General features: G+C 41.8%; 1 protein-coding gene across 5 annotated transcripts; it reads right to left on the bottom strand.

Annotated features, from left to right (window-relative positions):
- Window positions 1-616: 616 nt before the first annotated feature.
- Window positions 617-23,993, bottom strand: LOC148030639 (uncharacterized). Of its 5 annotated transcripts, none has more exons than XM_087686981.1 (16): window positions 23,548-23,993; window positions 22,919-23,042; window positions 22,490-22,571; window positions 21,095-21,231; window positions 4,399-4,469; window positions 4,272-4,328; window positions 4,033-4,171; window positions 3,842-3,960; window positions 3,587-3,757; window positions 3,289-3,513; window positions 2,909-2,947; window positions 2,772-2,809; window positions 2,569-2,683; window positions 2,250-2,457; window positions 1,945-2,070; window positions 617-1,843 (listed from the first exon to the last, which is right to left on the bottom strand). In XM_087686981.1, the coding sequence occupies exons 1-16, from the start codon at window positions 23,711-23,713 to the stop codon at window positions 751-753; spliced, it is 2,910 nt and encodes a 969-aa protein (XP_087543107.1). In that variant the 5' UTR covers window positions 23,714-23,993; the 3' UTR covers window positions 617-750. The 5 variants fall into 5 exon arrangements, with proteins under 5 accessions (XP_087543107.1, XP_087543111.1, XP_087543108.1 ...); XM_087686985.1 differs by having other exon boundaries at window positions 22,943-23,042; XM_087686982.1 differs by having other exon boundaries at window positions 3,289-3,510; window positions 23,548-23,992.
- Between the last annotated feature and the right edge of the window lie 375 nt (window positions 23,994-24,368).

Here is a 24,368-nt window from a genome sequence, read left to right as displayed (position 1 = left end):
AAATACACATGAGGACTGCAATGCTTAAGCTATACACATGAGATACGTATGAGAACAGATCAATTTGTTGGGTAAGGTATGCTGTGCTGATCCACTCACATTGCCACTGAAGAACTCAAGAGGCTGTCATCCTATACACCATGTAAACACGGTCTCCTTTCAAAACTTTTCTTGTATCAATGATCTACCATCTGGAATTGTTTCTGGTTGAGATCAACAACTCACCATGAGCAATGTTGAATGCAACCATTATCCTTCATTTCAAAATCTGCTCACAATCATCATTTACAGTAAGACCTAGTCTTGCTTAATGTCTGCCAAACAATGGATTGCTTGAAACATCGTCCGAAGAGTACTTCGCTGGTGAACAAAGGCTTTTAAAAAATGCTGTTCAACACCACCCTCTTCCAAGTCCAGTGCATGTGCATGTGCATGTGTCCATGTGTGTCATTGCATATGAAATAGACTCCTTTAAATTTAGCCAAAAAAGCTATGCACTCTGCTCAAATTATGATACTTCTTGCGCACCCAACTCATCATAAATTCCCCTAATATAAGCAAGTTCAGTAGCTCCACTAAGTTAGATTGTTGTTTAAGAACAAGTACTTCATCTACACACACAAAGACAGACTATCAAGGAATGAATATTGAAGGGAATGATATATTAATGTGGGTGCACATTCTGCACAACACATCTAGGTTACAACAGAGACTTTGTGGAGTCACAAGCCTGATGGTTTCAGTATCCCATTACCTGTGCATATACCAATCCTTATCAATACAACAGTAGTCATCATCAATGCTATCTGCCATTTGCCATCTGGTGTCTTCAATATTTTGTGTGCTTACCAATTTATGTTTGCCAGATTTTGTCTTCTGCCTCCTCTGCCTTGTAGTTTCTGCAAACTCTTTCTCTTGAATGTCAGTAGCAGCATCCTTTATTCCTTCTGACTTGTGTTTCTTATGCTTTTTTTTCTTCTTAATTTCCTCTCCTGATCCATAATCAAGTACATCTTCATTTTTGTGCTTACTGTGACCATGACGTTTTCTCTTGATGTGTTTTTTCTCTGGTTCAGTAACCTCGTGATCATATTCAAAATCTGCACAGTATCTGTGTCTGTCTACTAAATCAGGGGTTCCTTCATCTTCCTGCTCACAATGCAATGTCTTTATTCTCTCATCGTGAGAAGTATGCTTTGGGCTTTCTGAAGTAGCCCTCTTGCCTCTATGACGGCTAGAATGACTACCCTCTCCACTGGAGGGTTCAATAAGCGACATTCTATGTCCATCATACTTTGTAGGGCTACTTTGCTCGTGCTTCTCTGAATTCACAGTATCATACTTGGATGAACTGCTTTGCTTGGTGGTCATAAAAAGTCCCTCTTCTCTTGAGGCTCTTGTCTTAGCAGAGTACTTATGCTTAATATCCTCTTCATCAAAAAACCCTCTCTCAAATACAACCCCCTGATTCTGCTTGTTCGATCTCCTGGACTCTGTCGGGCAGGCCTTAGCAATTCTTTGCATCTTGTCAGAATATATCCTATGGCCCTTGGAATCATCAAGATCTGGGTTATCAGATGCGTTGTGAGAGCGATGATGCAGTATGTGTTCATTTAACCTTTCAAGCACATGCTTTCTCATGTGTCTGTTCTTGCTCTTGCTGTGAACTTCATCATCATCATCAGAGTAATTTTGGGCCGCCTTGTGATCAATGTCACGTTTTTTGGAAAGGCTTGCATGTTTTTCACCTGATGGCCTCAACTTATGCACATTGGGTTCTGAATCTGAAGACCTGGATTGACCAACCCAATCTGTTGATTGAGCTTTGTCATCAGCATGCTCTCTGAGATTTAGTCAACCACAACCCAAGGTCCAGCAACATCAAATTAGTACTGGCATGTGACAGGCATAAGAAAGGAAGTCAAAAAGGCCAGTTTGGTTTACCTTTCCTGGCGCTCTTGAGTAATTCTCCTCCTCCGCTCACGTTCCTGAAGTTCCATGAACTCTTCACGACTTAATGGCCTCTCTCTTGGGACAATCACTCCTGGACCAATGCCACTGAAGAAACCTCTGGCAACATGGGTGGAAACATAGATTACAAGAAATTTCACTAGTATGTGAGAGAGAGAGAGAGAGGTGTGTGGTGGAAGCGAAAGAAAGAGATCGCCCTACGCAAACTATTGGCTTCAAGATGTCCCACCAAAAGAATGCACTCTGCACAGTCATAAAGTGACTCCTCAGCTACTTACCCATGCATCGGAGGGTTTGTGTACATGGGAGGCATGTAAGAAGCAACTCCATAAGGAGCAACTGGTATTACTGGAGGATCAAATGGCATAGCTGGGCACACTCCTTCACCGTAACCCATCGGCAAGGGTCTTACATGGAGAATTGGTCGTCCATGCCAGTACATATCCTGACCATAAGGAGCTATACTTGGTGGAGGAACTGGTCCAACTGTTTTAAAAGTGTGATACAGGTTTTAAAAACAATATAACCCAAAAAATCACCAGCTAAATGTGGAACCAGTCATGGGGATTCTAGATCAGCATCATCTACAATAGTCACCTGGGCGAAACATGCCTCGCTGTTGTGGATAAGTCGTGATATTATCCACACTACTTCCACTACAGTGGCGTGCTAAATGATCTGGGGAACCACACAGGTAGCATAATCTGTCCATCTAAAATCAAAGGAAAAAAGTCATTTTCCAAAAATTTCCAGCACGCAGGTGCACAATGCTTCACTTGCTTATCAACTCCAAATCATACCTTTCTAGGTTTTCCTATGACATTTTCACTCAAGACATCTGATTTCAAAATGACAAAAACATCAAAATTAGTTAGTATGCTCCACCTTCACTTTTCCCTTTTGCTTCAATTCAAACTACACAAATGACAAAAAATACCTATAGGTGTTGGACGAGTATGCTTCTTCTTTTTCTTGCCTGAGGCTCATGGACGATAGAATTAGCAAACATCAACAAATGAATGTGTTATTAAGCAAAATACAGCTACAGTTCACTCTCCTAGACAGGTAACCTACCCCTGCTGGTAACAAGAAGGTTTAACCTAAACTTCTACAGTGAAAAGATTACAGGAGAGGACTTCAAACTGGTATAATCTGAGCAATCTTTCTGGTAAGCCTCTGAAGCTACAACTCTGCCACTTTGATGGCATGGCAGTAAAAATACTTATGAACTCAAAGACCAGCATAAGAATTTTGAGTAAAACTCTGATATAGCTAGTTGCAACACTCAATTGGATTGAGGAAATCAGTGGCACTCACTTGCAACTGATGGATCTGCAGCCTGCGTAATGACTCTATTGCCCTCAACGACACTTCTTTCTTTCAATCCCACAGCAGACTCACAAACAGAATCAGCAACAATTGGCATGTTGGACTCATTCTCCATTGCAGCGGTGGATACATCTTTTCTGGCCACTGATGACTTACATAACTCAACATTTCCAGGCAGAGAAGCTTTTGCTTTTGTAGCAGATTCCCCGTCTGCTGTTTGTTATAGCTAAGTTAGAATCTATGCTATGCTTCAGTAGAGTTGGGATTCAAAGCAATCCAGGCTTACCAAGAGCTCGCTTAGAAGCACCTTCATCCATCATAGGTACATGTAGCTGTGAATCTGTAAAGCGATCAATGGCTTGCCGTAAAGCTATGTTGGGAAGTAGATCACCATTGCCGAGCTTTGTTGATTCACACTGGGGACATTTTCCTTTGTCAACAAGAGCCTGCCGTATACCTGGCAAGAATGCATTAATTTTAAGCCATGACCTACTTCATTCACATGCAACTGTCTGTAGCAAAGTTGGAGGTAGACATGTACATGCATCACAAAAACTATAATGACAACAGGGAACCATGACAGCCTCCTTGAAAATCTTCTGGCATAAGGAGCAACGGAGTTCGGGAGGAATTGGTTCAGCATCTTTGACAAATGCAATTCTGAACAAGACCAAATGTTTGTCAAATTAATGCAAAGTATTAATCCCCTATATAAAACACAGTAGCTCTTACTTCTCAGAATGTATAGCAGCCATAGATCCATCTGCCAAATTACTGGAGACTTCTTGCTCTCTTCCTCTTATTCCCCTTTTAATATCAAAGGCAGGATCACCATTTGTTGGACAATGCTGAATGAAATGACCTGATTTTCCTCCGGAAAACACAAAGATCACTTTTCATGTGGACAAAAAAACCTGGAAGGTCAATGGAAATACCTTCAACAAGGAAAATAACCTCATGGGAGTTCTTACCAGGCTGACCACATCGATGACAAACATAACCAGGTGGTGGAACAGCATTATTGGATCCTGTACAAAACAATTAAAGGGTTCGCTCAATCCAGGACTTCCTCAAGTTTGCTGCTAACATCCTTCTTACCTTTTGTAAAGCCTCTCCCAAATGCACTCCTTCCATATGCCCAGGAGCTTCCATTGATCTCTTGAGGAAGTCTGCAAAATGTCTTAGGTCAATCACCAGTCATTTGATTCCCCAACAAATACAATTGGCAATAGTGGGCATGAGTCCATGAACTTAATTGGACTCTTGAAGAACATATCATCGCATATAAAATTGAACTCTGCTTCAAAAGATTCAGTAAAGACCACAGGATGTGCATGCTTTGCTATTTTGTGGGGATTTAGAGGGGGGTTCCAGATCCGGATCTTAATCTTGGGGACTTAATTAATCTACTTTCAGGGATCCATTTCCAAAGCAGATATTCAGTTGCTGCTCTGTGAGAACGTTGTCTGCTATCTAGGAAAATATCAAATGGCTATCCAGACACTGTTCTCATTTCAATGATATCAGCCCTACCTTTGCTCTCTACATCATGATGTTTGGCCTGATCAACTATTGACAAATCAGGTTGCAGACCAGTATTGACATCCTACAGAATCGACTGATTTACAGCAGGAGACTAAGTCTGAACATGCTAACAATCTTGGAGGCCGAACATAACAAATGCATCAATATGTCAAATACAGCTTTGCAACCAACAATCAGTTGCTTCTCGTGTTCCATCAAGGGCATCTCCTCTCTTTCAGAAAAGACAGCATCCCTTCTCACAATGACGTTGCTTGAGACAGGTTGATACAAGTGATACACTTTGCTTTTTAATGATCCATGTAAAACTACTGCATATTTGCTTGCCTTTTCTTGAATCTTATGTCGCTGATATAATAGTATATGTATGACCAAGGCATTTGCAAGTGACAGACAGCCCATGTCTCATGGGGCATCATAGTCTTCAATGCCCATGTGGATGAGCAATTCAGCACATAATATGTTGTCATAATGGAATCTAACTGACATCTATCAAGAAAAGACCCTCTTTGCCAGCTCCATTAGTGATCAACTCTCGCACTTAGCAACACCATTTTGTTGTGGTGTAAGCTGTGATGCATTGACGTACAAACCTCCAAAATGAGAGACCTGCAGCTAATTCCTTCTTGTTGGAGCTCAACTGGATGCAGCAGAAGTTCGAGGAGTGAGCGTGAGAGTGTGACGGCTGGTGAGAGTGAGTCAGAGAGAGCAGAGTGAAAGTACGATGTGATATGAGTGTACCAACAATGTGTTGGGACACAAAGAATAAAATGTATTTATACTTAAGGCACGTAAGGGTGCATTCACATGTACAGCTAAATAATGTGCATGTACTTTACACGAAGGTCAAATGGGCCTTTATCCCAACAACCTCCCACTTAAAGGTCTAAAGTGAACCTCTAACCAACACCCACTAGTCGTATGCAATGCTCATGCTGAGCTTTGCTTAGATTTTTAGTGAGAACATCTGCAGGGTTGTCTTATGTTTTGATCTTGGTCAATATGATTTGACCATCTTCCAGAATCTGTCTGATAAAGTGTTATCGCACATCTATATGCTTTGCACGTGAATAATACATGCCATTCTTAGCCAAATACACAGCACTCTGGCTATCACATCCCAAAACTGCAGTACCCATAGACATGCCGAGATCCTCTGCAAGTCTGCTCAACCATATAGCTTCCTTAGAAGCTTCAATAGCTTATATGTATTCCGCTTCAGTGGTACTGAGTGCAACGATGTTCTGCAACCTACAACACCACGAAACAACTCCACCAGCAACTGTGAAGACATACCCGCTAGTGGACCTACGAATGTCCAAATCACCTGCCATGTCTACATCACAATAACCCTGCAAATTAAGTGCACCCTACCCATTGCAAATACGCTTCCTATGTGTACCCTTTAGATATCGAAAAATACACTTAACAGCCTCCCAATGTGTTTTACTAGGATTTGACATAAACCTGCTAACAACTCCCACTGCATGAGCAATGTCGGGACGACTAGCAACCATAGCATACATAAGAGAGCCACAAGCTGATGTGTAAGGAACTCCCTTCATAGCATCTACTTCCACGTCATCTTTCGGGCTGTTGGCTTTTTTAAGCTTGAGACAAGGAGATAAGGGTATCCTAAAAGACTTAGCTTCAGCCATGTTAAATCTGTCTAGTACCTTTTCAATGTACTTCTCTTGAGATAAAAACAGCAATTTCTACATTCTATCTCTACGAATCCTCATGCCCAAAATATGCTTTGCATTCCCCAAATCTTTCATGGAGAAAGCTAATTTTAGCTTATTTTTGAGAGCATCCAAGCTGGTCTTTCTTTTCCCAAGTAGCAACATATCATCCACATACAAAACAAGTATATGATGGGGTTGCCATCTGTATCCTTTTTCATGTAGAAGCAATGATTTGCATGGCTGCATATAAACTCATGAGATAGCATAAAATTGTCAAACTTTTTGTACCACTGCCTTGGTGCTTACTTCAGCCCATACATGCTGCGTTTTAGTTTACACACCATCTGCTCTTTTCCAGGAACTACAAAGACCTCGGGCTGTTTCATGTAGATTTCCTCATCAATGTCACCATGCAAGAAAGTTGTTTTTACATCCATTTGATACAGCTCTAAGTCCAATACATCAGTAAGAGCAAAAAGCACACATAGAGTGGTCATCTTCACAACAGGTGAGAAAACCTCTTGAAAGTCAATTCCTTCCTTCTGTGCATACCCTTTGGCAACCAATCTTGCCTTGTACTTGGGTTTCCCATAATAGGTGGCTGCAAACTCTGAAATTTGAACTTTTTCATTTCAGCAATTTTACCTCATTAAACACAACATTACGGTTGCGAATAATTTTCTTGGACTAAGGTAACCACACTCAATAGCCAAATTCACCCTCATCACCATAGCCCATGAAAATGTCTTTGGTGGATTTTGGGTCAAGTTTGTTCCTTAGTTGATCTCTAACATGCACAAAAGCATCACAACCAAATATACGTAAATGGTCATATGAGGCCGATTTGCCAGAACAAACCTCCTCGAGGATGCCATTATTTAAGGACCTATTTGGAGAGCGGTTGCAAATGTGAACCGCGATTTTGAGTCTCTCTCTCCAAAATTCATGAGGGAGATTAGCAGTGGACAACATGCACCACACTCTTTCACATAAAGTCCTATTATATCTTTCAGCCAACCCATTTGAAGAAGGGCTATGAGGGGATGTAAGCTCCCTCTTAATTCCATGCAAGTCACAAAAGGACTTGAATTCAATTGATGTGAATTCACTCCCATTATCAGTTCTCAAGCATTTCAACTTTCTACCTGTCTGAGTGGTCACAAATGCATGAAAAGCTTTAAAAACAGCAAACACTTCACTTTTCTTTTTCAATAGGTATACCCAAATCTTTTTGAAACAATCATCTATAAAGGAGATAAAATATGCAGCACCACCCAACGATTTCACGAGCATACTACATACATCAAAATGCACCAAGTCCAAGACATTGAACTTACGAGAGACACCAGAGTAAAAGGAATTTTTTATTTGCTTTCCAAACTGACACTCATTACAAAAGTCAAGTTTAGAGAGTTTTCCATCATCCCTCTTCAGAGGGATAAGGACATCAAGTACTTTTTGGCTCATATGGTCTAATCTCTTATGCCATAACTCCAAGTGGCTGCAAATTTCAGCGACTACAAGAAACTTGCCATTCAAGGCTTTACAGTGCAAACAATACAAAGTGCCCTTGTTGGTTCCTTTTGCAATCAGCATGGAACCCTTTTTCAATTTCCACAAACCACCACCAAACAGTGTAGTGTAACGATGCAAGTCAAGCTGACCAACAGATAGTAAACTCTTTTTGATGCCACGCACATATTTGACATGTTTCAACACAAGCTCTTGCCCATTATCTAAAGACAAGTGTACGGTGCCAATATTATCAATGTTGCAAGCATGGTTATTTTGAAGATACACTTTTCCATAACTGCCTTCATTGAACATAGCAAAACACTCCAAGTAAGGAGTTACATGAAAAGAGGCACCAGAGTCTACAATCCAAGTCTAAGTGACACCACATCAACTGACAAAAGTGCATCAATCACATCAACCCTGGTAATCTGCATATCTTGCATGTGACATACAAGGGCATCATAATCAACTACACATAATATATCAGCCTTTGTATCTGAAAGCTCCTCTATAACCACACTGGAGGCCACATTGGCCTTTTCCTTGCCTTTGACTGCCTCAAATGCATCTATCTTATCCTCCTTTTTATCTCATGAATTCTTCTTTCTCTCTTGTTCCGTCTTGTAATACCTGCAAATCAGGTTTCTTGTGGCCCTTCTGACCACAGTGATAGCAAGTAATGTCACTCTTTTCCTTTCCTTTGCTCTTGCTCCTATTTCTCTATCCTGCATTTGCATTTTTCTTTTCAGCCTTGCCTCTTACATTATAAGTTGAGTTGCTGCCTTCTCCACCAAACACACATCTAATTTCTTCATTCAAGATTGAACCCCTCACGCCATCATATGAGAGATTGGGGTTATTGCTCAGAGAAACCACCAAGGTCTGCTAAGAGTCACGCAGTGTCATAATCAAAAAGATCGCCCTCAACGTATCATCAAAGTCCAAATTTGCATCCTTGTTAAAATGCGTGTAAATGCACTCAAGTGCTCAGCTGCAAGCTTTAACTCATCCAATCGCATATTCACCAACTTGCACATTAAATGCACTTGATTAACAGGTGTGGTGATCTCATAAGTAGTTTTCAACTTCTCCTGTATTGCATAACCTATATCTAAACCCTTAATGTCAGTCAAGATGTCATCAGTGACACCCATCTTAATGTAAGCCACGGCCTTTTTGTTTACTCTGGCCCAATCTGCATCAGACATTAGTACAGGTTTATCTTCCTACAAAGCATCCTCACAATCCTTTAGGAACAAAATGCCCTACATACAGTCTTTCCAAAGGTCAAAGCCATGACCATCAAATCGTTTGATTTCCATCAAACTCTTGATGTCTGAACTTGAAGAAGTTGCAGCCATTTTATCATGAATACAAGAGTAAATGCCCTTGAAATGCAAAAGTACAAGCTAAACCAACAAACACACTATTGTTCTTCCTCAAACAGTAATAAATCTCTTTTGTTTACATGAACCAACCGCCACACCGGCAAAAATGCAAAAATTTATCAAATTGGGGGAGGGGGGGGGGGGGGGGGGGGGGGGTGGTTTCCGTTGACCTTGCCCCATCACGTCATGTCACTCACCCGTCGGCGTCGCCTACCTGTCGCCCGTCACACGACCCTTGCACCTGCCCGCTGGACCCGTCACGTTAAGATGCCCGCCTTTACACCGCCTGTCGCTAGTTCCCGTCGCCAGTTCGCGCCCTGGTGGACACAGGTCCGTCACGCCTGCTACGCTACCGTCGCCTGTTGGACTAGTCTCGCCTAGTTGCCACAAGTAGTTTTCTGCTCGTCTTCAGCTCAAGCTGCTGGTCTTCTTTACTTGTTGACTACATATCACCACTCAGCTATGTATGTCAACTGGGAAGGCGTTGGAAAGCGTGCACAGAACCTTAAGCTCTGATACCAATTGTTGGAACTCAGCTGGATGCAGCAGAAGTTCCATGAGGAGTGAGTATGAGAGTGTGGAGGCTGGTGAGAGTGAGTCAGAGAGAGTAGAGTGAAAGTACGATGTGATATGAGTGCACCAACAATGTATTGGTACAGAAAGAATAAAATGTATTTATACTTAGGACACGTAAGGGTGCATTCACATATACAACTAAATAATGTGCATGTACTTTACACGGAGGTCAAACGGGCCTCTATCCCAACACTTCTATTGTGCAAAAAACAAGGTAAAATTACCATGACAATGAAATGTTGAAAACATGTAAATGCATCAAACTTTGCCTCCAAAATCCCAAGGTTGTAATATCCAATGGTGTCCAATAGTACTATCCAATGTTCGCACAGTATAATCAAACTAAAAAACCCTAAATATACATAAGATGCTACATCCGATGCAAAAGAACTATTCATATCATTAAGGTACGTTGATTGTGTGAGTGGTGCGGTGGTGGTGGTGGGAGGGGGTGGCGGAGCGGTGTGGTGTGGTGTGGTGTGGTGCTAGTGGTGTGTGTGGTTGTGGTGTGGGGATGGTGGGGTCGGGTAGATGTGTGGGGTGTGGGGTGTGGGGTGTGGTGTGTGTCAAAGTGCAGCAAATGCAGAAACATGTAACCGGATTAAAATAAGAAGTGAACATGGAGAAGAGGAAGAACGAAAAAGAGAAAATAGAAAGCTGAAGACTGCAAAGAATGAATGCTCAATATTGAAGGTAGATATGTACAGAGGGCTTTGTGAGTATAATCAGCTAGAGATCTCTCTCAACCTGCACGAAAAACCGAAGTATGTGTGATTGGAGGCAAGCCAACCTCAATAGGCTAAATAAAATAACAAAAAATGACCAGGTCAAGTAGTAGAAAGCTGGCTGACTGCTGCATAGCTGGCCGCCAACAAATAAAATCATAAAATAAGCATAAATCTGCTGCAAGAAATATAGCCTGCCATGTGGCACATCTACTCGACCTGTCTAGCCTGCCCAACTTCCTTGAAACCTGCCCAAACCGCTGGAAACTTCAAAACTGCTACTAGACCTGCTCCTAAACATTGTACGACTGTCTAAACTGCCCTAATACGTGCATATGCCCCTCTTGGAGGTGGCCAAATATCCAACACCCCCTCTCAAATCCTAGACACAACATAAGGCCAAGGGATCTCATATGCTCAAAGATGAAGAATGGCTTGAGAAAGTGCCTTGGTGAATAAATCTACTAGATTGTCCTTAGTCTTGCAATACACCACATCAATTGAGACCAGCCTTCCAAAGCCCAAAGGGAAATAGACCACATTTAGCAAACACTTAATTCAGCTTAACAATAAATTTAGCAAGAAAAAACAGCACACAAGTAGAGCTAGAGTGCTCCTACACCACACATGACACCTATTGATCCCAAAGCTTGGCATCCATTTTGGTATTTCTTGAGATTACTGATGTATGCTCGAAATTGATTACAAATGGTTGTATTTCACCAACTGATACACAAGTGCACAATGACCTTATCACCTTCAATGTTGTCCTCCAACCAACCGTAAGAGTGTTCAAAAATGCGAATGAACACTTTAACCTGCAAAAGCCTAAAAATTACGACCAACATTTGAACCAAATTTCGCAAAACATTTGCATAGACAACTATCTTACAAAGTTCATATGTAATCCCACATTGTTTCTCTCACAAAGGGATTTCTCACAATGAAATTGTGAAAACGTCACTTTCTTCACAAAGAAAGTTGCCCAGAAAGTGCATTGGGCTTGAGATCTCTAAGGAAAAGAGAGGATCTCAACTGATAGTGCTACAATAACCTGTTTTTCTTATATGTAGTTAAAAACAACAGCATATCTTGTTGCATATGGAGTGACAAGGCTGCCCACAACCCAATGGAGTCCCCATGCCAAGTGGAGAAGATTGACTGCTGTCCACACTCCATCCATGTTGTTTGCTCATATCCCATGGCTGAAACCTGTAATTTTTGCGACAAAGAAAGAGAAGAATGGCAATCCCCAAACTTGGGCTACCCAAAGTAAAAGAGAAGGAGCCCCAAATAGCTGAGATAAGCTTTCTAGATGAGTAATCAACTACTTCTTAATTAAATCTTTTTTTTATTAAGTGCTAATTAATGACTTAGTCATTAAACATGAGTGAGGTGCTCACTAGACCAAACTTTAGCTCAAGACCTACTTAATAACTTAGGTGCCCTAAGTGAGCTACTTATGGGACAAGTTTCAAATCTAAGATGCAAACTTTCAATTTAATAAAAGTTTCACATCACACCTTATTACTTTTGTCCTACTCTTATACCACATGAAACCAGCCTTCCTCCTCAGATAGGATGGTAAATAACCTAAATAAGCACTAATTACAACAATCAACAAATAAATATAAATTGAAATGCACAATTTACCTTAATAATCATAGACATTGGACACCCTGTTGATCCCCAAACTGACGCCCCTTTCGAAATTTCTTTAACTTCAATTGCCAATGGATTGATTACAAATCAAGATTCTCCAATCTCCTTGGCTAATCGAAAAGCCTCTTGCTGATCCAACAATTAGCAAAAAAATTGGGCGATTTGACCCTTGTATTTCACACAAGACTTGCCCTAAATTAGACCCTAACTGGCCAAATTCTGCCCCAAATTTGCAATAGACAGTTAGGCATCTAAAATCCCTAACAATTCACAAATTTCAAGTGCTGATTTCAATGTGTGACGCCTTCTCATGTTAGCACGTCCCAAAGTGACTGCTAAACTCTAATTTCTATAGAAACTTAGGATTTACAATAGAATTCTCCCTGCAATCCACCGAATTTGGCTAAGATCTACTGAGAATGATTGGGAAATGCTAAGATCTTCTGAGAGAAGGTGAGAGAAAGCCTGAGAGAGATGATTCCTTGATTTTCCACACGGGAAAGGGCTCAAATCTAATTGCTACATGTACCAAACTGCATTTAATGCAATCACCTGCTACCAAGAGGGCAATAAATGCCGTCATTAGGCCTTGGTTGCTGTTGTCCACACCTAAGAGGGTTGGAACTCTTGTCGTCTACTCCTAAATGGTCTTCCCTTGCTCTTGGCTGCTCCAAAAGGTCCTCCAATGGTTACAAATCAGTCCAATAGCATCTCCTTCCTCTCTCTTGCAAGCTGAATGCATTAAATGGCTCAAACTAGGCCCAAAAATGTTTTTTCTTTATTGCGTGGATAATTGTGCCGAGTGACAATCTTGTAAACCCATTTTCCAACATTACCCAGACATTAAATCAATTTCAAAATTAAATAATTCTTAAATTAATTTCAGCCCTTCTGATCCTATCCAAGATCAAATGTGCCTATCCATAATTAAATTGGCTAAGCCATTTGCAACATGGAGTGGTCCCCAACCTTTGTTGACCCTTAGATTGGCATTAATTAATTAATTAATGCTAGTCCCTAGTATCACCACTAACACTTATTTTGCCCTAGGGTCAAAACTGACACCAAAACTGTTAGGATAAAGACCATTTTTCACCTCCGTGTATAGTAGACCTACATTATTTAGTTGTACATGTGAATGCACCCTTATGTGCCCTAAGTATAAATACATTTCATTCTTTGTGTACCAACACATTGTTGGTACACCCAAAGCTAATCGTACTTTCACTCTCTCTCTGAGTCACTCTCACTTCTCAAACTGTAGCTCACTCCTCCCGCTGAGTTCCAACAACTTGTATCAAAGCACAGGTTGTGTACACTTCCCGAGACCACAGGCATTAGGTGCCAGTTGCAAGACTGACAGGCGACATTCAACTTGCGAACAGATCGAGCAAGGACTCACGACAGGTCGCAAATAAGTCAACAGACTCACGGTGGGTCACGAATAGGTGACACTGCAAAGACGATCTACAAGCGTACTCGAGCACCAGGCGACGTTGCAAGAACGTGACGACCAACACGCGTGTGGAGTGCAGGCAACTAAGCGTAGCACAAAGATGGACAGCAACAGGCGATGGCAGTCAGGCAACGGGGCGCGACGGCTACAAGCAACACGGGTGCAACGCAACAAGCGACAAAACACGCGTCACTAGTCCTGTGACACAAGGCCCTGGTGAGTCAACGCACCCCCTATCATTTTCCTTAAAATCAAAAATTTTTTATTCCTTTCATATAAGCTGAGTTGTTGACTTCTCCACTAGACATACATCTAATTTCTTCATTCAAGATAGAACCCCTCACCCCATCATATGAGAGATTGGGGTTATTGCTGAGTGAAACCACCAAGGTTTCCCACGAGTCTGACAGTGTCATGATCAAAAAGATCGCCCTCAACTTATCATCGAAGTCCAAGTTTGCATCTTTGAGCTGATTTAGAGTCCTTGTAAATGCACTCAAGTGCTCAGCTACAGGCTTTGACTCATCCAGTCGCATATTCACCAACTTGCGCATTAAATGCACCTGATTAACAGGTGTGTTGATCTCATAAGTAGTTTTCAGCTTCTCCCATATTGCATAACCTGTATCTAAACCCTTAATGTCTGTCAGAATGTCATCAGTGACACCCATCTTTATGTAAGCCACAGCCTTTTAATTCACTCTGCCCCAATCTGCATCAGACATTAGTGCGGGTTTATCTTCCTGCAAAGCATCCTCACAATCCTTCAGGAACAAAATGCCCTGCATACGGTCTTTCCAAAGGTCAAAGCCATGACCATCAAACTGTTTGATCTCCATCAAACTCTTGATGTCTGAACTGGAAGAAGTTGCAGCCATTTTATCACGAACACAAGAGTAAATGCACTAATCTGCAAAGGCACAAGCTGAACCAGCAAAATACACTACTGTCCTTTCTCAACCAGAAATAGATCTCTTTTGTTTGTACATGAACCAACCACCACAAGGACAAAAGATGCAGATATTTACTAAAATCTGCGCAAATCCCCAAAATTTCAAGTCCAAAATTGCATAAACGTCAATCAATCACACCCAGCTAAGCAAAACTTTGCCAATACATGAAAAGCCCCAAAATTCTGGGATCCAATGTCAAGAAATTTTGCTCAAAGGGGCAAAAATTTGACTAATTTGGCAAAATCCCCAAATTAATTTGGGTCACCGCTCGTAATGTCTGCAATTTCTGACTCGAAAGTCACTGACAGGCATGAACAATGTCAAATCTGGGAAAAGCCCCAAATTTCAGGCTCGAATCCTCACAGACCTGTGATCTGTGCTTCTGGCGTGTAAATTGCCACCAGGAGTAAGTGGTGACCAGAAAAAAATGTAGGAGGAAATTTAGATTTTACAAGAAAATGACTTGGGTCGTCGGCCGGATCGTGTGGCTGTCGCGTGGCCCGTCTGCCACGGGTCACGTCACAGCCTTTTGCCGCCATCAACTTCTACCTGGTCCCCACGCCGCGTGTCGCTGCCTATCTGTCGCCCAGTTGCCCGCCTATTGCCCAATCGTCTCCCTGAAGAAAGCCGTCACACGGTCGCCAACTGCAGCAAGTCGCTCGCTAATTTGAAGGGTGTCTACCTGTCACTCGCTTGCGACTGCTGTTTGATCCCCCCGCGTGCGCCTGCTCGAAACATGAGCTCGTCAGTGAGCCTACTCACTGGACATCGGCCTTGTCCCGCAGTCACTCGACTGCCCCTCAATCTCAAAAACGCGCAAAGTCTTAAGCTCCGATACCAGTTGTTGAAAGCGATAGGGACGCAACTCGAGCAAGAGTGAACGAGTGAGTGTGACGGCTTAAGAGAGTATGACCAGAGTGAAAGTACGAGACAATAAGAGTATACCAACAATGTGTTGGTACACAAAGAATAAAATGTATTTATACTTAGGGCACATAAAGGGTGTGTTCACATTTACAATGTGCATGTACTATACACGGAGGTTACCAGGCCTTTATATCCCAACACAAACAACACTGAAACTAACACATTAACAGCCCCTCTCAAATCCTAGGAGAGTTTGTAGGCCCAACAACCACATGTGATGAAGCATAGAAGCCTTAGGCAAAGGCTTCATATGAAGAGATCCATTGCATTGTTCTCAATTGGACACAATGGACCACCACTAACTCAAAATATGCAATCTTCTCTCGAACATAGTGGTATTGAACCTCAATGTGCTTTATGCGAGCATGAAACACTGGGTTCTTCGCCAGAGCGAGGGCACTCTAGTTATACACACACAACTCCATAGGTCCTGTAGGGGAAGGCCAATCTCCACCAACAAACGACAAAGTCAAACTGCCTCCATAATTGTAGAACAAAGGGCATGATACTCAACCTCCGTTGATGAAAGAGCCACGTTAGACTATTTCTTACTGCTCGAAGAGATAGCTTCTGATCCAAGAAAGAAGGCATAACCAATAGTGGACTGCGACAAGTCCACATCACCTACCCAATCGGAGCCACTCCATCCTGAAAGAGTGGCCCTCTCTCAATACATGATCCCCTAGGATCAAGTCCCTTGTAGATAGCACAGAACATGCAAAGCAGCTCACCAATGAGCCTGAGTAGGAGTCTCCTGAAAGAAGACAACAAAGCCACCACAAAAGAGATATCCGGCCATGTGTGGATCAGCTAGATCAAAGAGCCAATGAGGCACCTGTAATAGGTGACATCAGTAAGGGGATCTCCTGCTACTAGAAGCTTGGACTCTAGGTCTGTGGAGCAAGAAATAGACTGATACTCGGCCATACCAAACTCCGATAGAAACTTAGAGATATACATGTGTTGGGAAACAAAAATACCCTATGCCAATTGATAAATCTCCAATCCAAGGAAGAAGTGTAGGATCCCAAGATCCATCATGTCGAACTCTTGGGCCAATATACGCGGAGTACAATCAACCTCCTGTGTATCACTCCTTGTAATAATGAGGTCATCAACATACAAGATGACCAAGATGCACCTATCCTCTGCAAACTTGTAATAAAGGTTGGGGTCATGATCTCATTGCTGGAAGCCATTATCCAAGCCAAGCCCTAGGAGCTTGCTTCAAGCCATAAAGGGCCTTCTGCAACCAATGAACATGGTCCTCCTTCCCTTGCACAAGAAAAGACAAATCTGATAACAAAGAACGCACTAAATCGTGTGGCAAAGATGTTGAATCCCATCATTGTGGCAAGAAGGGTCACTTTAAACGTGACTGCTACAAATGGAAGAAAGAGAAATGAAAGGGCAAGAAGAGAGATGATAGCAAGGAAGAGAAGAAAGAGAGTCAACCTAAGAAGAGCAGTGTCAAAATTGAAGAGATGAATGTAGTCACTCGTGATAGTGATAGTGGGAATGACGTACTCTTTGTCTCTTCACACTTTGGTACACATGCTTTACTTGCAAATACAACAGATGACATGCATACCTGGATTCTCAATTCAGGTGCTTCCTTTCATGTCACCCCTCATCGTGAGTGTTTCTCTACCTATACAGGGGATCGACATGGTGTTGTCCATCTTGGGGACAACTATGCATGTGACATTGCAGGTATTGGCAGTGTGCAGTTGCAATTTTAGCATGGTTCTATCTTCACACTTCAGCATGTACGGCATTTACCTCAACTCAAGAAGAGCTTGATTAGCACTGGACAGCTAGATGACGATGGATTTCATATCACCGTTGGTGATGGGAAATGGAATATCAGTAAGGGATCTAGAGCAATTGGCAAAGGTTGTAGAAGTGGTACCTTGTATCCTCTCCATGTATCTAGTGCGAGTGATCATGTTGTTACCGTGACCAAGCAGCCAAGTGTTTCTTTGTGGCATGACCGATTGGGACACATGAGTCAAACTAGAATGAAAGTGTTTTCTCGTTTGGGTTACTTGCCTTGTATGCTGATTTTGAGCATTGTGATAATTGTGTTTATGATAAACATGCACAAACGTCTCATAAAAAGTCTCTTTCGCTGAAATCTTCTCTAGAGTAGTACATTCCAATGTATGTTAGATGCTAAAATTATCTTTAGGGGGAAAGAAATATTTTGTCACCTTTGTCGATGATGCTACACAAAAGGTATGGGTTTACCCTATTCGTAGCAAGGATGAAGTGCTTGACAAGTTTAAAAAATTCTTGGCATTGGTTAAAAATCAGACTAATAAGACACTCAAGTATCTTCGCTCTGACAATGGTGGGGAATATGTATCTAAGGCCTTTCAGGCATTTTGTAACAACAAAGGGATCAAGAGGGAGCTCACTGCTCCCCATAATCCACCCCAAAATAGAGTTGCAGAGCGTATGAATCGGACCATAAAAGATAAGGTCCATACGATGTTGTCTCATGCTGCATTACCCCATCGTTTTTGGACAGAGGCTATTATGACAACCGTACATTTGATTAATCGGTCACCAAACAAGTCTTTGGGAAGGAATGTGTTCCCCAAGAAGTGTGGTCGAGAAAGCCAAGACAGAGGAGGTCCGTAGGGTTGTATTCCGGGAAGAAATACCATTTGGACAGTAAAATGTACCCACTGTACAGCAACAAATACCTGCTGTAAATGAACAACAAATGCAGAAAATAATTGCCCATGATAATGAGCCACTGCATGTGAAGGGACAGCCAGGACAGCAAGCTGTTAATGCTGATTTGCAGGCTGAAATGCCAGGACAACAAGCTGAAAATGCTCAACAACCAACAAACAATGATCATTGGGTTAGGAGATCATCTAGGGCTACTAGACAACTTAATAGATTCATTCCTAGTGCCAACAATGTGACTGATTATGTCATGTTGACAAATTGTAGTGAACCGTCTTACTTCAAGGAAGTAATGAACAGACAGGACAGCAAGAAATTGTATAAAGCCATGTTGTCAAAAATGGAATCTCTTTAGAAAAATGGCACTTGGGACTTAGTGCAGTTGCCGAAAGGGCAGAAAACACTTCCATACAAATGGGTTTACAATATAAATGTCACTTCTCGTTCCTCACCAAAGTACAAAGCAAGATTGGTTGTGAAGGGGTACAAGTAGGAACACGGAATTGACTTTGATGAGATCTTCTCTCCTGTAGTCAAGATGACTACATTAAGAACCATTTTGGGATTAGTTGCAGCTGAAGATATGGAGCTCATACAGATGGATGTAAAGACTGCACTCTTACATGGTGATCTACATGAAGACATATATATGCAGCAGCCTGAAGGGTTTGTGGAATAAGGGAAAGAGAAGATGGTATGTAAACTCAAAAGGAGTTTGTATGGGCTGAAACAAGCACCAAGAGAATGGTATCATAAGTTTGATACATTTATGCAATCTCAAGGTTTCCATAGAAGTCAAGTGGATCACTGCTTGTACACTAAGAAGGCAGCAGATGGCAGCCTGATTATCTTGGTTCAGTATGTTGATAACATGCTAATTGTTGGCAAGGTTCCTCATGCCCTGGACTCACTGAAGCAAAGTCTTCATAGCAACTTTGACATGAAGAATCTTGGTGATGCAAATCACATTCTTGGCATACGAATACTCAAAGATAGGTCAAAAGGATTGCTCTATCTATCTCAACAAGGGTATATCTCCAAGGTTTTGCAGCGTTTCAATATGGAAGGAGAGAAAACAATTGGGATTCCATTGCCTCCATATGTGAAACTCAGTGTAGAGGACAGCGCTACATTTGATGATGAGAAGCCCGAAATGGCCAAGATACCATATGCTTCAACTGTTGGCAGTTTGATATTATTATGGTTGCTACACGTCATGACTTTGCCTTTGCAGTGGAAGTGGTTAGCAGATACATGGCAAACCCTGGTAAAAAGCATTGGGAAGCAGTGAAAGGTATTATGAGATATCTCAAAGGCACAAAGGAGTTGTGCATCTGCTTTGGGAAGCACAAGGCATCTGTCATTGGCTTTACAGATGCAGGCTATGCTGGTCATGCGGATTACAAAAAGTCCACTTTTGGGTATGTGTTTACTTTAATAGGAGGAGCAGTCTCTTGGATCTCCATGCTATAAAAGTGTGTTGCATTGTCTACTGCAGAGGTAGAGTATGTAGCTGTCACTAAGGCATGCAAGGAGGCTTTATGGCTTTCACGTCTGGTGGGAGAGCTTGGCATTATAGAGTTACATGTTTTCCATTATTGTGATGGTCAGAGTGCTATCATGCTAGCACGGAATCCCGTCTTTCATACAAAGACGAAGCATATACAAGTGAAGTACTACTTCATTAGAGATGTACTTGACAGCAAGAGTATTGAGCTTGTCAAAGTACATACAGATGATAATCCTGCAAACCTTCTCACGAAGGGTCTTCCAGCAGAACGGTTTGCTCATTACCGACAGATAATGGGAGTTGGATAAATATATGTATTTCAGCTTTGTACATACCTAGACTTAGCTGATTCTTTTCTCCTCTTAAGGCATATTGCCTTCAGGTGGGAGGTTGCTAGGAATAAAGGCCCTTGTGCCTTTTAAATGTGCTCAGGTGTGAACACACCCTTAGCACTTGTACTTTTATATATATATCTATCTAAAAACCTAAAGTGGTACACTCATCATTGTACCCAAAAATCGTGTTCACTCTCCCCACTACTCTGCTCTCTCTCACTCTCACTATCTCTTTTGCTAGCAAGGACTGCTGGTCTTGATCCTCGCACTCCCCGTCACTACACTTATTTCAACTTCAACCTTGCATCTATGCATCACACCGCTTTGCATGTCTTCATTTCATCTTTAAGATCCGTTTTGAATTGTAGATACTATTAAATAGCAGAGTTTTAAAACTTGTTGCTAGGACTAAACTATTGGGGTTAAAGGCGCCTACGCCTAACTGCTCGTGTATTCATTACACTAACTGTACCCGCATACATGTACACTGCAAGTGGCAGATGCCCATCACTGTCACGTTATTCATCATTCTTTTAGTGACATTTGAATAAGAGAAAGCCGGTCACACATTACAACTATTGGAGTTCCCACATATGGTGTCTCTCTCTCTTGCTCTCTTGCTCCATCCACCATAGCTCTTGCTTCCGCTTATGTGCTTCCACTCAGGTTCTACCTTTCATAAACATGTTTAGAGACACCACCTACTAACGGATACTTTTCATACCCCTTCTATTTCAATATGATTTTGATCTAAATTAACTTGCAAAAAATACCAAAATTCAGCTGGTGTGCTAATTACCAATTTGATAGAGAGGCTAACCTCTTCCCATCCATCGTAGTCTTTGCTGCTAATGCTGAAGTGTCATTGTTCTCATCTACCTCGACATGAGTCAATGCAGACTCGTCAATAGCATAGAGATCAACACCGAAGTCATCCATGTCATAGAGCTCATCTACCTGTACAACACATCCTCAAAAAATAAGAACTCATAAAGTGGTGGAATATACATGTTTCAAAAAAAATTGTGTGAGCACTGAGCAGACAAGCAGAGATTAGCTTGTAAAAATGGGCAGGTATCCAGAGCTTGTTAAAAGGTGACTTCAGACTCAACATCCTTGGTTTAAGCTTTAAACACAACTGACAAGGGCTATCAAACATTATTTCGCATATTAAATGACCTACTATAATAAGACTCGTAAAGGTGGTGTCATGCACTTATGGACAAACTGCTATTGAAACAATAACAAAGTGTAGCATCATATCATATCTCCAAAGACTTGGCAACTGGGTTGGTGTTCGTTCAAACTTCTTTGTATGGCATACTGGTCTGATCCAACAGGAAACAAAGTTATCAGCATATGGGGCATAATATTTCAGCAATGCAGAGGCTATAAACTATACATCAATGATGCGAATAGTGCATAATTCTCGGAGAGAATTGAACTATGTGGCCAATAGTTTCCAATGCCCAGCAACTACTTGTCAAAATCTACCCTCCAGCCACATTGAAGTGGTAACAACTTCTTCGTGGCAAAGGTCTAACTGAGACTATCCTACTGCTAACTGAGTCATTGAAATTTTGAAGATCCTCCATGTAATAAGACTCAACAACATGTAGTGCAAAAGAGATAAGTAACAAAACCTGCTAACCCTATGTCAAGCAAGACATAGCTGACTCATGATTGATCACTGGATCAAAATTACTTGAATCTTCAGTAACTTCACACATGGTTGCATCTAGAAATCACAATGCCATGCTCAACCCTTGTCAGCATATGTATTGTGGCAGTGTACTTTTGGCGTGATCATGATATGCACATGACTTGAATAGTTGACAAAACTGAACTGCAGTCTGTACAGAAAGGTAGACCATGTGTATTTAAAACGACTCCAGTCACCCACTCCACCATCTTGCATTACAGCTGAGTTATTCTAGTACAGCCATTGGTACTGCAAATCTCACTCAGGAGCTATAAATATGCAAGAGCTAAGTGTTCTGCACTGAAGACCTGGAGATCTCTCCCCATTCAAAATTCCTGCCTCAGTAACACTTCTAAAGCTACATTTTAAAGTTTGCTTAGTAATTCTTAGTTGGCTATTATAGCCCATTTGACCTTCATGATGGGCGCACAAAATTCCAAAGTTTTTTCATCATTTGTGCTAAATTTTCTGTGGCAATACATCTAAAGTCATGAACCTTCTTGTTCTACTCACAGTAGCAGGCAGAGGTGGTAGTGTGGCACAAACACCATTGCAATCTTTTTTTGATGAAGCCTCTTCCATATCAGCTGCATTTCTGCATTATCACTCAAGATTAGACCAATATTATATGCTAACCATAAATTATGTTCATGCTAAAAGATACATGCATGCAAATCAAAAAACAAGAATTCTACCTATAATATATAGTATGAAAGCTCTAAACTTCAGGACTAAAGAGGTTGAGTACAAGTTGAGTACAATGAGAACAACAAGACACATGTTAAAAAAGCCTGATTTAGTCTGCCACCATGGTCGTCATTTGATTCTTCTGTATTATTTCTTCAGAAAGACTTTTCGGCAGATTTTAGTCTGTGCTAACATCTTTACTCCAAATTGCAAACAACTGAAATTTTTGACTGGACAAGTTATAAAACACTCAACAAATAAATGTCTTCAAGACAATACTGGTCGTTCACAAGTAATGTTGCCTTCGCCCGTCTGGCTGGAACCCTCTTAATAATAACACTTGTATTTTTGGGGACAAGAAACGTGTCTTCAGCATATTCTGCAAATGAAGGGGATTAAAATGATTAGTTGACATTTTCAAGTTGTCAATCTGTATACAGTGTGTGTGATACTCAAGGTTGTGAAACCAATCTAGCATAACGTGAGTTGACTGGCTCTTACTATTGAAGCCCAGAGGGCTCTTCAAACTGAATGAGTGCAACAGCATCTTTGTGCTGTGAACTTGCAATGCAAGGTTTGGACTGGAACTCATCCCAGCATGTCATAAGACATAATACTGCTACCCAAATGGCGTGTCTGTGTGTGTGTTGTAAGTATTGTGCTCTTCAATAAAAATGGATGCACCCAATGTCATTTGTCCCTAGGTATGCGCATACAAGGCATCCATGTATGTCCTCGGTCTCCTGCTCCAACGTGCCTGTTTCTCTCTCGGTGGTATATGCGAACTTATTCTAAGATTCACCAGTTTAACACTCTGAACATATGCTCACATCAAACATGTGACACATGCTCATGTAACAGAGGGTTAAAGAGAGTAGAACAACCTTCTCCTGTTTGAGCATCCGTGATGACAAGATCAAAGTCGGTGCCTTTGCCGAGGTTTTTCTGCTCCACAATTTTGTCTTTGAGATGGGCAATACTTATGCAGTTGCCTTCGATGCTGACGGAATCATACTCAACTGCACTCCTGAACTTGAAATGGACAGCCATACCTCCACCCGGCCTCCCGCCCCTCTCTCTCTCTCTCTCTCTCTCTTATAGAAACAGAGTATGCAGCACAGTACACCGGATGTCCTTGTCACCCACCAATGAATCTGCTCCTTCTTACAACAGAGAGACCCAGCAACAGCAAATCCCTGCAGAGTCTGCGCATTTCAGCTTTCTTCAATCTGCTGCCACAATCGCAGATTTTATTATATTATTCTTTTCAAGGAAAATGCTTTAGAAAAGACTACGCTGAATATCATTCTCTACTTTCCGAGGGCAAAACATTGATGGTCGAGGAAAATGTTTTAAAATCTAAGCACTCCGGACTCCGGAGTCCGCGCCCGCTGGATGATTTTTGCATTTTGTTGCAAGCGTATCAAGTATAGTAGCAGCCCAGTAGGCCAATCAATCAAAAAGGGTGTGTGGGCTTTTTTCCCTTAACGCGACGTGTATCCCTCTTAAGAGACCCTTCTTGTCCCCAAAAATATGCTAACACCTTTGTAACAATTCAATACTAGGCTTTCCGCACCTAGAATCGCGGGCGCGATTTTTGCGGGGGGCGGGTGCTGGATGCGTGGCACCCGCCCCCGCGTTCTCTTTCTTTTTTGTGGGGGAGGTGGGGGGCTGCCACGTGGCACCCGCCCCCACCTCTCCGTAA

Source organism: Lygodium microphyllum, chromosome 10 (assembly GCF_053477565.2).
Source record: "Lygodium microphyllum isolate KBCC chromosome 10, Lygodium_microphyllum_v1.1.10, whole genome shotgun sequence".
Classification (NCBI taxonomy): domain Eukaryota; kingdom Viridiplantae; phylum Streptophyta; class Polypodiopsida; order Schizaeales; family Lygodiaceae; genus Lygodium; species Lygodium microphyllum.
The sequence above is the reverse complement of the archived record's forward strand: the minus strand, read 5'-3'. Positions and strand labels throughout refer to the sequence as shown.

What these genes read in the sequence shown, in the direction of transcription:
- LOC148030639 (XM_087686981.1), bottom strand. Translation starts at nt 23,713, where the DNA reads ATGGCTGTCCATTTCAAGTTCAGGAGTGCAGTTGAGTATGATTCCGTC. An exon ending in TGTCTTGAAGACATTTATTT is followed by an intron (nt 22,572 to 22,918) that starts GTTGAGTGTTTT and finishes GTGATAATGCAG; the next exon opens with AAATGCAGCTGATATGGAAG. An exon ending in GCGAGGCATGTTTCGCCCAG is followed by an intron (nt 2,458 to 2,568) that starts GTGACTATTGTA and finishes CTTTTAAAACAG; the next exon opens with TTGGACCAGTTCCTCCACCA.